Below are 14,402 nucleotides of genomic sequence, written 5' to 3'. Positions count from 1 at the left end.
GTAGAAGTTGACAAATCCGAGTGACATTCAGGTTCCCTCACGTCATCAGGCTATCTACCCCAATGCAATCAGCATTCGGAGATCCAGGAGTAATATCATCCTCTTCTCCCACCGTTGATTCTGTTTCGACAAGCTCAACTCCCTCTCTCGCGTTAACCGTAGCTGACTGTCCGTCTTCAACAAACACTGGAGAATCTAAATCTGATGCCTCTCTCTCCTCTTCTCTCGGATTCGATAACTGCGTCTTCCTTCTTGGAATCCATCTCTCCAGTGGGGGTCCCAAGTAAGGCCTTAATCGGTCTGATTGAACAACCTTCGGCTTGGCCTTTCTGCTCTTCTGGATTCGGTACACTACATCAGACAACACTGATATTACCAAATAAGGCCTCTCCCAAGAGCAGTCAAGTTTGGAATTTATCCCTTTCTTTCTCCAAACATTGTGCAGCCAAACAGAATCACCAACAAAAAATGGTCTGCCAGCAAGGCGTTTGTCATAGCTCCGTTTCTGGCGCATGGCCGCCTTGCTCAAATGTCGTCTAGCCAAATCATGAGCACTGGCCAATCTCTTTTGAACCGCTTGGGTGTAGTCATCCTTGAGTGGTGGTGCATCGGGAGGTGCCTCGGCTATGGCATCCAAAGGAACTTCCAGTTCTCTATCCAGCATTAACAGATTAGGCAAAACCCCTGTTGACTCATAAACAGCACCTGGATAGGTCATCATGCAAGTTGGCAGCTGAAGATCCCAGTGCTTCTGATCTTCCCTGATCTTCCCACGCAACATTTCAACGAGGGTGCTATTGAAGCGTTCCACCTGTGCGAGTTTTCTCGATGTCTAACTAAATTTCAGCAAAGACCTTTGATTCAAAGTTAGTTCCTTGGCCGCTATGGAGTTCACGGGGGACGCCAAAGCGACAAATGAACTCGCTCACCAACTTCTCAGCAACAGTAGTGGCCTCCGGGTTTGGTATACAGGAAGCTCTCAGTCCATTTGGTGAAGCAATTACTAACCACCAGTATAAACTTGTTCTTTCGTGGAGTTTCTAGCAGTGGACCAAGAATGTCAATCGCAAGGCGTTCCATTGGAGCTCCTACCACATACTGTTTTAAAAGAGCGCGACGCCTTTTTCCCCACGTTTTCTTTGATCCGTAAACATGGCAAGTGGCGACCAATCAATGAACTGCTGATGTAAGTCCTGGCCAATAATAACGAGACTGACGAACGTTTATGGTCTTTCGCACACCACGATGACTTGCAGTCGTGTGGCTACGATGAGCTTCAAAGGCAGTCTGTCGGAGAATGACGGGAAGAACAATCTGGTTGTTCGTCTGATATCCAATGTCATTGTCCCATTTGCGACAAAGAACACGTTTTCTGAGGAGCAGCCGGTCCCATTGTGACCACAAGGACTTTACAGCACGGCTCTGAGGCGACACCTTTTCCCGCGATGGCTTCCTTTCACTGGCTTCCTTCCATCCAATGATGACTTAAACATCAGGATCTGCCTCCTGCTGTTCCCTCAAGAACTGGAAAGTCTATGTTGGTTCCAACCTGACCGTGGCACAACGCTCAAAAACAGAACGTTTACATTCCGCTGGTTGCCCACTCTCCCGGTAAGGGGCATGCATTGCTGTCTGGACACCCGCATGAACAAAGGACACTTGTTTCTGAGATTCCAACCCTTACACCACCTGCAACGGTCATCGCAGGGTCGACGAGAAAGTGCATCAGCATTCTGGTGTCGTTGTTCCGGTCGATACTGGATCTCAAGGTCAAACGTACTTAAGGATTCAATCCAACGTGCTAGTTGTCCTTCCGGGTCCTTAGCTTTAATGACAGAGCGCAAGGGGGAATGATCAGTTCGAATGCAGAATCTTTTACCTTGCAGGTAATGCCGATGTTGTTTGACAAGCTCTACAATTGCCAAAAGCTCACGTCGAGTCACACAATAGTTCCTTTCAGACTTGGACAATCTTCGACTTGCAAATGCAATAGGTCTTTCCATCCCGTTTTGAAGAAGTAATAACACTGCACCAATTCCATAGTCTGATGTATCGGTGTCTAGCACAAAATTACCCTCTCTTGTCGGGTAGGCCAGGACTCCAGAGGACGTAAGCGAAATCTTCAGGCTGTCGAAAGCCAGCTGACATTCCTCAGTCCAAACAAATTCTGTCTTTGCTTCTGTTAACTTGTACAGCGGTTGAGCTATGGTTGAGAAATCAGGGACAAACCGACGGTAATAGGAAGCAAGTCCAAGGAAGCCTTTGACCTCTGTGCTGCTTTCTGGAATGGGCTATGTGCGAACTTGTTCGATCTTTCCAGGGTCTGGGCCGATGCCTTCTTCTGTGACCACATGTCCCAGATACGAAACTTGTTTCTGGAAGAAGTTTCTTCCTCGGCTTAAGCTTTAGTCCCGCCCGGGTCAGTAACTCAAACACTTGTTTCAGCCGTTCTAACTAATCCTCAAATGTACACCCCATGACAATCACATCATCAAGGAAAATCGAACAGATTTTCAATGTAGACCCTTCAAGACAAGTTCCATCAATCTGGCAAATGTACTTGGCGCGTTACAAAGCCCGAATGGCATCACGTTCCATTCATACAAGCCGCTTGGGGTAACAAATGCTGCCTTTTCTTAGGTGTTCGCGTCCATTGCCACTTGCCAGTAACCGGGGTCCAAGATCCAACCTGGAAAACCATCTCGAGCCGCTTAGAGCAGCGAGTGAATCATCAACTCGCGGTATGGGAAAGGAATCCTTTACCGTTGATGCATTTAACCGGCGGTAGTCAATATACAACCTCTGGCTACCGTCCTTCTTAGTCATCAGCACAACTGGGGAGGACCAAGGGCTTGATGATTCTTTCACCTTCCCTTCCCGCAAGAGATCAGTTACTTGTCGTTCAATTTCATCATGTTTCCATGGAGAGGTGCGCCAGGGCTGTTGTCAGATTGAGGGCACACTGCCTGTTTCAATTCTGTGCTCGCGTCGGAGAAGGAAAACACATGTTGGTAATTGTACAGTAACTCGTGCAGTCCCTCAGTTTCACTGACAGTCAAATGCTCAGTGCTCCTTCCAAGAAGTTCCTGTGGGGCTTCTGGTAGAGTTCCTTCAGCTTGTTCGTGTGATACATGCTACTGGCTTGGCCCACAACACTCTCGTTATTCTCCTCATAAAGTTCCAGTAAAGTGACATCAACAACTGGCTTAGCCAGGGCAACCACAGGGAAACATTGATAACACGTAAAGGGACCTCTCTGTCCTCTTTAACATCTACCAGAGTCCTTGCAACATGGAGGCCCTTTTGGTGCAAATATGAGGTGAGGCAAGACTCTAGCAATCGCACGCCTAATGGAGATGCCTTTGGATTTAAGTTACTAGAACGCTTGTAAACGGTGACTGGAACAATCACCTCAGTGTTAGCTATAGGTTCAATAATTGTTTACCGTCGTAGGATACATCTTGAGTAAGGGGCTGGTTCTTGAAATCAGAACACTCAAACCCTTCTCCATTAATTGACACTAGGTTTTCTACAATGTCGATATGCGAATCAATTTGTGACCACAAGGACAAGTTTCATGCCCAGAATGCGTTCATCTTCAACCTCAGCTACAATCACATGCATATGAAACTCTTTAGTAACCAGGTGCACCAGAACATGTCACAGACCATGACTTTTTGCTTGCTGACCATCAGCAAATGCAATCACAGTATTAGCTTAACGCAAACTGAACTTGGCACAAGCAGGTAAAGAATTATAAGTCTTGAACGACAAAATTAAACGAGCAGCACCAGTTTCTATCAACCACATAACACGAGTTCCACCAGTAAAACCTGGCAAATAAAGACCTTGCACTTTTTTACCAACTTGTGACCTAGCTTTCATCGGCACATTGGAGTAAGTCATATCCTGCTTAGGTACAGTAGTGGGGCCAACATCACTCTCACTTAGGCATCCCCTGGCCCTTGGGTGACACCCTGCTGGCGTTTCCCGAGTCCAAATTATCTTGTTCATGTAACTTGCGTGCTAGGCAGTTACGACGGTAATGGTCAAATTCCTTGCAATCCCAGCATGGACCATTTCGACTGAAATAACGTGGGGCAGGTGGGCGTCGCTGTCTTCCAGAGGTGTTCACAGACATTGACTGGGAGAGCTGCTGTATCTGCTGAACTATCTGATGGAGAACAACTTCCTGAGTCTCCTGACGTTGTTGTTGCGCTTGAAGGTCAGACCGTAACATTTCAAAGTGAGCTTGAAACAAATCAGGCTCGCTTTGAACTTCATCGATAGAGCAAGCTTTTGGAGAGCTCCTTGGCCGATCTCTATTCAAGAGACGAAATGTTTTAAGTTCACAGACCAACGACAGGGCTTCCTCCATAGTGCGTGGTTTGTCTCTGCGTAGTCGAAGCCTGTCGTCTTCATCTCTGATAGCATCGATGAAATGCTGGACGGCAAATCTTTCCTGAGTGACAGGGGACAAATCCTGATAAGCACTTTCATTTTCTTGTTGGCGACGGTTGTGCAAATGGGCCTGGTGTAACTCGCGCTGCTTTTCAACACCAAACCGAAGCTCCAGTTTGTCAACAATCTTCGTAATTTCTACAGTCGCTATCGGATATGCCATTTAGCACCTTTTGAGCTTCGCCGCGAAGGCTTGCGGCCAAGAAAACTGCAGCTTCTTCTTTGCTCCAACAATTAACAACAGAGCAACGCTTAAAGTGTTTCAAATAATCTCGTAACGACTGAGTACCATCATAATCCTTAGGATTCTTAACAGGTTTGAGAAACTTCCGGTGGTGTGTAAATCAGTTGGAAAATTATCCAATTCGTTCTGGGATGCGAACGGGTTCGCAGAGTGAAATCGGCGACTTTAACTAGAATAATTTACTGACAGGTGAATCAGACGCTGGTGTAAACGGGTTCTCCGGCTTAAAAGGGTTAGCTGGCGTCGAATAACTCATCCCTTTGAATCCTGAATCCTCGTGCACGATTGATTTTTCCGCCACTGAAGACCCTCGAAACCACGCGAGCAAACAAACAAGCAAAATTTCCACACAGAACCACACAAAACGATGATATTCGCTCGCATAAACCATCACAATATCTCCATTTATCACAGGGATGCGTAAAGTTCGTTTTGTTTACCGCTGCCACCAGTGTAACGCCACAATTCCACAATAAAACATGTTGGTTTCTTTAATCACTGATAACACTCAGCACACTCTTATTGCACCATCGTCATGTGACTGCAATTGTTCCTAAGGGGGGTTCCTATGGGGATCGCCTAAGCTACAATAACATTAGAGGCACATTCTGTATAATTGCTTCCCATTAAAAACGAGTCATCAATATAAGGAGATGACACACGACCTTGTTGTCTCAATGAGGAAAACTCTAGCTTCATCGGTTTCGTAAATTTTCGGGGGCAGAATGCCAAACCATTAGGAAGGCATTCCAAAGAAATTTTAGATATTTTTAATGTTCTGGTGACACCCGAACTGAGTAATTTGCATCCTTTAAATCCACGGATGCCATGTAGCAGTTGGTTTCATTAAGCTAACAGCAGTCCAAATTGAATCAATCTTGAATCCAAATGCCTATATACCACATTCTCATTTAAACTTTTCGGATTCAGGATTAGTCTGTGTGACCCATCTGCTTTGGGCCGAAGAAATATGAGGGAGATAAAATCACCCTGCTCCGAAACAGACTCAACAATAACTTCTTTCGCCAATAAATGCGCAATAACACTATTTTCCTGCGCTGAAAAGTTATTTGCCTTGAAAAATTTCTGACGCGGCGCGGAACTCAATTTTCTACACAGCAACTGTGCGCAAGACTTCCACGTCAGAAGTTCTTTTGCGGCACTCGCACAGTCTACGTCACAACTGGCCAGCTTTGAACGAAGCTGTCTTCAATGTAGTATGTATGTCTTCAAAGTAATTTATCACATTCGGCATATTCTCGGCTAAATTGCTTACCTGTAAAGTTTTAAAAATCGATTCATCTGCTGTATTTACTGCCACTCATTCCCCTGATTTCCCCTCTTTTGTGAATTTGTCTTCAACTGGGGGCATGATTTTGGCAGGTCTGTTATCCGAGACAGCATTGTTTTTATTAGAGAAGAGGCCTGATTTCCTTTGGTTATGTCGTTCAGGAAAAGTGGTTTCACTTATCTAATTCGAGGCCCAAATGTCGTTTAATCTCGATTGCAAATTATCGCCAAACAATAGCGACGCTACAGGGCGAACGAGGCACAAAAACTGCTGTTGAGCAAAGTGGGTTTTATGGCGTCACGACGCCGCAACTATAGCTCACACGAGGTGTGGCCTAGCAGTGCCAACGCATTTTTATTTAGTTTTACTAGCTTATCAACCTCCAGCAGTTTTTTCTTCCTCAATTGCACTAGCGTTTCTGTACACAGAGCCAAAATAGCTCCGACGTTTGCCATTGACTATTGTATTAACGGGGCGCGAAGGTCCTGTTGTCTGGTTTTGTTGTCTAGTTTGTCCCAAATCGCCGTGTTAACACGAGGAACAATCAGCTTGTCGCAGTTTCCTGGTCGAATGTATTTTTTCTTTCATTTTTGGTTTGCTAAGTTTAGCAGACCAAAATTGTTGATAATGTCATCAAGTTGCTGATTAATATTCGGACCAATACCCTCGTCTTGATCGAAATCTTCAGAGATTTCGGTCAGTAAAGTGTCATGCTCGTGTCGAGCATCTGACACGCTAATTTCACCCCTCTGTGGCCGTCTCGACCCAGGGTTCTGTTGTTTTCAGGAACGTTTCGCCGTCACTAAGATCGCTTTCAGCATCCCTTCCATGTTCCGTACAGCTTTTGCGTCGTTTCTTTACCGGTTCCTTTGCGTCGTTTCTTTACCGGTTCCTATGCTTCAGACAGGTCGTCCCGCCTTATTCGCTTAAACGATTTCTCCATAGACAACATCGATGCAGACATGTTCCTTAGAACTTGGCTTAAATTCTTTGACACTTTTGGCATCTCTTCCTCGTTATCTCGATCTCCAGGATGGTCATCCAACAAAGATGTTTCATCTCCGTTAGACGGCAGGATTTCATCCAAATCGAAGTTTCTCGCCATGCTTCTAAAAATTTCGACCGACACTCAAAAACTACGCGGGCAACTGAACAATCAATCTGCGTGCGCATATCCCACATGACTCCTTAGTGACGTAGTCCAATGACGAAATATAATTTGGTTTTGGTACGGTGTTTGGTAACCGTACTACCGTACATCCGTTCACCGCTCCGTGCATGCCGAGGTGACCAGTATCACCTGACCATATCAAGGCCATACTATAGTTTACAGCGTACATCTTTGATATTGGAAGTCCAATTGACACCTGTCAAAACAAGGCATCCGCTGACCAGTATCACGTGCCCATATCGCGGGATCAAGTTTAGTGCTAATCGAGTTTTTTGACTGCTGACCAGGCCCTGGTTTTCGATTGGATCGCAGGTTCAAGACTGATTAACTGCTAAACATTTTTCACGCGCTTTCTGTGGCCCGACTTGGCTACACGGCCATACTATGTCAAAGCTCTTAACAGACGACCCTTTTCGTGCTCAAGTGGAAAACGGTTTGGAAAATATTTTTCCTGCATTTTTCGCCGGTTTCAATCCAGGTTTGACATACATAGGTGTGGTCAGGAACACACCGGTGGCTACGTAGTTCTTCAAGTCAAGCACCGGAAGGATATAAACTTAAAGCTGAGTGTTTATTTTTAGTTTGGTTAGAGCTACTTTTTGGCATAGCTCTAGAAGATTTTTAATTTTGATAAAGTCGCAGAAGTGAAAGAACAGAGAAAGAGAACGAGAACGACAAAACAGTTTACCAATGATAGCTCAAACTTGATGGAAGAAGTTACTCCAAAAAATTCTTGTCTTGGACACTAAACCGTTTGCTATTTTTACGGATGCGTTATTTCAAGTGGATTGATTCTTTTAGAAAAGTGGTTTAATTGTTTTGTCCTTTGTTCAGGAATGACTGAACTCGAATTTTTATTCTCAACTGGAATTATATAACAATCATCTCTACGCTTTTTGGACATAAAGAAATGATTTGTTTGTTTATTTTTCTCTAAAAAAATGCGAGCGAACAAGTGTTTTTTTACTCTGTTTGCCTACACTGTAATTGTTTTCGATGTGCCTCGGCAGTGACAAGAAAACTTTCCCCTTATGTTATAACACGTAATCACAATGAATTTTCGTAAAATTAAGGAGAAATATCACTAGCTTGTGTTTTCAGAAGTTTGTTTCAAGCACGTACAGGTAATTTGAAGTTCGACCTTTCTTTGTTGTCGTATTTTGCCGATTCTTGTTCCAAGAAAAGCTGGCGTGTTTCAATGAAATACATCAAAATGTGACTGATCTGGTGGAATAAAGTACATCAATAAAATTCGTTTTTGACCTTGAACTGATAAACACTTCCTAACGCCGATCTGTCATATCACGAGTTTTAGCGTGATTCCTATTCGCTGGTTTTTGCAGCTTTTGACAGTTGACTCTGAAATGGTTGTTTTCCTTTTCCGTTTTTTTGCTGAGGATTTGTTTGTTTTCTTTTAAAACTTAACTCATGCGATACTAGTTGGGCAATGAATTTTTCTAAAGAAGAAAGCGAAGAAAATGATTTAATTAAGCAGCAACCAGAAACTCCAAAACGCGGACAATTCGAAAACCTATATATTTTCACTAACCCTAAACCAGTACGAAAAAAACAACCCGGGATCGAGCTCCCCTTTTAGGCTTGGCTAAATCTATATGTGGAGGCCAACTTGCACTACCAAAGTTGGAGTGTTCTCAGTGTAATGATGTTTAACAGAAAAAAAAAGAGTGAAAAAAAGAGAATTGAAGCAAGAACCACGAAAACAAAGAAATAGTTCTTGAAATGAGGAAATTTTTTTTAGAATTGTTATTAAATTTATGAACAACAAGAATAACCAGGAGCCCTGATGAAAATGGACTAACCCACCAGTTGCTCGTGAGGGAGGAATACACCTTATTCCAAAATTCCCGCCATTTTGGTATTTCTTTTGTTTGATTAATTTTGAAGATGAAAAAACCAACAGAACCAGAATGTTCTTATTACATGACATAAGAAAATACGGCTGCTCTCTCCTTGTCCTCTATGTTGGAGGATGATACTGACGCATTTATAATGATAGAATTGCGTGTTGAAAGTGTTTTGCAATCTATTGTAGTTCATTTTACTAAACAGTTCTCATTTGCATTGTTGTCAGTCATTCCTGCTGGTATTCTGCAGTCTCCATTTTTTTACTCTGCGGAGGTGCCGCGGTAAGCCCTGACTAACTACTGTGCGTTAAGTTAATAAGAAGGTTCCTACGGATAAGTGTCCCAAGAGTTAATATATGAATCCTGGCGTAAATTCACCCACTGTTCCCAGAGAAAGCACTCTGGCGGTGATTGATTATCGTAGTTATAAATTTTGAGTACGTTGTAACAAAAAAGGCCTCCAGAAAAATAGGGATCGGCGATAGCCGGCTTAAAGCGAGAGAGGATGAGGTGAGAGAACGCATTCCCAATACATGGGCCTCTTCTAAGGATAGTTTTTTAAAATCTAATTTTAGCTGCGTAGCTATTTTTAGAAATGCATCTGATTGGCCAGTTGTAATGACGTAATGAAATTTTAAATATGCGCAGCATTGAGAACGAGAACTTGCAATAGCTTTGCGAAACTAAAGATAGATTTTAAAAACTATGATGGGCATGGGGATCCGTTTTCTACCTCATCCTCTCTTGCTTAAAGTAGATAATGCGTTTTATTTGTGCCCGCGTGGCTTAATGTTATCTCATTAAACTTACAAAGATTGTATTGTGTTTTAGATTATGTACTTTTCGGACCAGACTTTCATCATTTTTTTACATCTTAGCCGTAGTTCATTTAGCGTTGAAGCCCGAGCAAAAGGTGTCTGCCTACTATGGATACGAAATCAAGTGAAGCTATGATCCTCGCACTCATGAACGCAATTTTAGCAATGGCGTAGACAAGCCTGAAAAATTCAGGAGTTCAACTGAGTTTGAACCCGTGACTTTGCGATACAGGTGCGACGCTCCAATCAACTGAACTATGAAGCCACTGTCTTTGGGAGCTGGTCATTTGTGGGTTCTAATGTTCCCGTGATTAATGAATCAAGTGAAGCTATGATCCTTGCAGTTATGAACGGGTCAAACGACCAGCTCCCAACGTAGAGAAGCCTGAAAAATTCAGGAGTTCAACGGAGTTTGAACTCGTGACCTCGCGATACTGGTGGGACGCTCTAACAAACTGAGCTATGAAGCCACTGACGTTGGGAGCTGGTTATAGCGTCGCACCGGTATCGCGAGGTCACGGGTTCACAGCCCTTTGAAGTCCTGAATTTTTCAGGCTTCTCTACGCAATCGCTAAAATTTCGTTCATAACTACGAGGATCATAGTTTCACTTGATTTCATATCCATAGCTCAATGTATTATTCCTTTCAGATATCATTTCCTTTCGTAAAGGCATATTTTATTTTTTTTGTAGACGACGTTTCCAAGTTTGGCTAAAGTCATTTATCAAGTCAAAAAGTGAAATATAAAAATGTTTAAGAACGGCTGCCTGTAAGAATCGAGAATTGCCCGTCAACAACCATTTTGGCGGATAGCTCATATTTTGCCCAAAGATACCCTTTAGTGAACTACTTTCAAATCACATTTAAAGGTTCCAGCGATTCGTATTTTTTTAGAAATTTGCGAAAATTTGAAAACGCGGTTAAAGTGCGGTTTTCTGTTTGACAAATTGTCCAAAATTTGCGGCGAGAACTAAGCAACGGTGAAGTCTTAAAATGAATTCAATTGGCACCAACCTTGACACAAAATAAGAACCACCATTCTTGTTCATTTCTACTTCGATACTTTTAAGTGAAATGTTAAAATTGTGATTTTCTAAGCTCTTTAAAGAGCATCCTCAAAGACTGCATAACATGGCGGCGGAAAATTGGTGATATTTGACGCGATAAAAATGTACCTGGTACCTCATTCTTAAATTTTTTTAATTCATATTCTTCAAATATTGCTATTATTCATTTTCTGTGTGAAGTTTTATGCTCGAATCTCGGAACGCTTCCCTCCGAAAATATCAGAAATGTTTGTAACCTGAGCGAGATAAATGACGCGAAGTTTGAACGCAAACCGATGCTAATTGTTCATGTAGAATCGTCGAACTGACTAATTTTCGGCTTGTAGCTTGGAAAGCTTTAAAATTGCGAAGTTATCCTTCAGAAGTATTAAAAGTTACTGAAAATCGTATTTAAGGGCAAAAATCCGCAAGTGAACTGTATATCACTCAATTCAAACACTTTTTTAATTCATACTGGTTTATGTACGTGACTTTTCTATCACGATTTCAAAACTGAAATTAATGCGATATTAAATATGTTCAGTTTTCTATCAAAAGAGATCGTGATTCACACGACAAGTTAATACTTTTAGGTGCAAGAAATGTACTCCACTGTATTAAATACGAAAGGTATCGAGGACTATTTTTGTAATTGTTTACCTTACAGAACGCACGCACTGTCAGTTTCACTGAGATGCATGTACGACTTGGAGGACCGTTTCATTTCAAGAGCACGCTTTTAAATGGTAGTACTAGAGCAAAAATATGACAGAATTTCAAAGAATTTCAAACCAAATTAGTATACATATGCTCAAAAACGAAAAGTGAATGTTCGTCAATTGTGCGGAATCAAAGACAAATGATACAAATTGACATAATGAACGGTTACTACCGAAAGAAAGCTACCTAAAGCAGTACGTACTTGCACTTCAGTGAGCTACGCAAAGTTCGAGTCCATAATGTTATCCAATGTTATCCGTTTCATTGTGAACTCATGTTCTGGAGGCATTCATATACAAGATGTTGTTAACTTGAACTTTTGAGCTTCAAACCCGGTAAAAATATTTATGTCACGCAAAGTAACGAAAGGTTTCTTTTGTTCCATTCATGCCCTGTATTCGTATCGTTATTGTTGCATGAGAAGTGATGTTTCGTTCTTGTTGTTTCTTTTCAAATAAAATTGCATCCTTGGTTACATACGTATGTTATAACAATTGCCTACCAAGGAGGATGGTCAGTGCATAGTTTGAAACGCGCAATTTGTTGTAATTGCCTACGACACTTCTAACATTGTTCTAACACCTGTTAACACCTGTTGCGGGCAGAGAAAAAATGCATTGGGAAGAACCACAACTAAAATTGATAAAAATCTGCAAGTAGACGTCATTGAAAAAATACGTATAACCTGCAAGTAATAAAAAGGTTGCAGACTGAATACTCCCACCTTCGTCATTTTTCTAGTGGTTGGCTCCTAAAAGGGCGGTGAATTTTTTTACTGGCTTGTCCGCAGTAATCTCGTAAAAGTTATAGGGATGATCGAAATATATGGCAGGCCAAACAGGTAAGGGTGAAAAAAGGGTAATTAAGAAAAAAGAAAATCTCGTTACGCGCATGTATTAAAATAAAATGAGAAGTAACTGACGATTGGACGTGAGTCAGGCCTTCAATATCCCTCCCGTCCAGGCCAAATTAAAAGGAAAGGCAGTGACCAAATTATTTTTGGCACGTACTTTTGCTAGTAATGTTTATTAACAGTGCCGGGTACGGGGCCTTTTTCCGCATGGGTAACACTTTTCACGTATTCCAGCCCGCTGATTGTCTCATAAGTTCCTGATTTGGGCGCCGTTTGAGGCTGGCACTTGGCTGGCACGCGTGAAAAGTGTTACGCATCTCGACCGCTCGGAAAGTATGGGATTTTGATTTTCTTGGAGGGCGAGCTCCGGGACGTTTGGATGAAAGAGCGAGAAGTACAATGTACGAGAAGAAGCGTTAATTTTTCAGCTATTCTCCGGTGAAGTTTCAAAGCGGAGTGATGCGATTTTCTGAGGAAAAATCGGCGGGCGCTGGAGCCGTTCAAAAAATTAGCTTACACCCTTGTCCTTCTATTGAGAGGCACAGTAAACAGCGAACTCCAAATCTTCAAAACCGCTCAGGGATACTGAAGGGCTGATTCGCGTCCACTCGTCGGTTACTGCTCATTTTATTTTAATACATGTGCGTAACCAGATTTTCTTTTTCCTCAATTACCCTTTTTTCACTCCTACCTGTTTGGTCTCCCATGTGTTTTGATCATCCCTATAACTTTTACGAGATTCCTGCCGATAAGCCAGTAAAACAATTCACCGCATTTCTTGCACCTAAAAATATTAACTTGTCGTGTGAATCACGATCTCTTTTGATAGAAAACTGAACATATTTAATATCGTATTAATTTCAGTTTTGAAATCGTGATAGAAAAGTCACTTGCATAAACCAGTAGGAATTAAAATGTGTTTGAATTGAGTGATATATAGTTCACTTGCGGATTTTTGCCCTCAAATACAATTTTCAGTCACTTTTAATACTTTTGAAGGATAACTTCGCATTTTTAAAAGTTTTCCAAGCTACAAGCCGAAAATTAGTCAGTTCGACGATTCTACATGAATAATTAGCATCGGTTTGCGCTCAAATTTCGCGTCATTTATCTCGCTCAGGTTACAAACATTTCTGATATTTTCGGAGGGAAGCGTTCCGAGTTCGAGCAAAAAACTTCACACAGAAAATGAATAATAGCAATATTTGAAGAATATGAAGTAAAAGAATTTAAGAATGAGGTACCAGGTACATTTTTATCGCGTCAAATATCACCAATTTTCCGCCGCCATGTTATGCGGTCTTTGAGGATGTTCTTTAAAGAGCTTAGAAAATCACAATTTTAACATTTCACTCAAAAGTATCGAAGTAGAAATAAACAAGAATGGTGGTTCTTATTTTGTGTCAAGGTTGGTGCCAATTGAATTCATTTTAAGACTTCACCGTTGCTTGGTTCTCACAGCAAATTTTGGACAATTTGTCAAACAGAAAACCGCACTTTAACCGCGTTTTCAAATTTTCGCAAATTTCTAAAAAAATACGAATCGCTGGAACCTTTAAATGTGATTTGAAAGTAGTTCACTAAAGGGTATCTTTGGGCAAAATATGAGCTATCCGCCAAAATGGTCGTTGACGGACGATTCTCGATCCTTACAGGCAGCCATTCTTAAATACTAAAAGAAAAAAATATATGTGATGGAATGTTCTTAAACAAAGAGTTTTGCGCGAATAGAATCAATCAAGACGTTTCCTTCATTTCTTTCCTTCATTTATCGAATTATCCTTAAGAAATATTTTATATAGCAACAGAGGACTCTTTCCGGTGCTTCCATAACCTCATCTAAAGACGCGGGGAAGTTGGGAGAATTCTCGACAGTAATGCAAACCCTCGACTGCGTCTCGGGTTTATATAACTGTCTCGAATTCTCCCAAC

At 41.8% G+C, this 14,402-nt stretch overlaps 1 protein-coding gene across 2 annotated transcripts in view; it reads left to right on the top strand.

The window, feature by feature from the left end:
* LOC138016223 (endothelin-converting enzyme 2-like) overlaps window positions 1–14,402 on the top strand; it is an 89,357-nt gene that overhangs the window by 60,794 nt on the left and 14,161 nt on the right. The window contains exon 11 of one of the 2 annotated variants that reach the window (XM_068863389.1): window positions 9,260–9,314. The exons of the other annotated variant lie outside the window; for it this stretch is intronic. Within the exon in view, the coding sequence (XP_068719490.1) occupies window positions 9,260–9,314 (55 nt within the window). The remainder of the gene's footprint in view (window positions 1–9,259; window positions 9,315–14,402) is intronic. 2 annotated transcript variants of the gene reach the window in all.

This window comes from Montipora capricornis, chromosome 9 (genome assembly GCF_036669925.1).
Source record: "Montipora capricornis isolate CH-2021 chromosome 9, ASM3666992v2, whole genome shotgun sequence".
NCBI classification, from domain to species: Eukaryota; Metazoa; Cnidaria; class Anthozoa; order Scleractinia; family Acroporidae; genus Montipora; species Montipora capricornis.
This window is presented reverse-complemented; position numbering and strand designations above follow the sequence as displayed.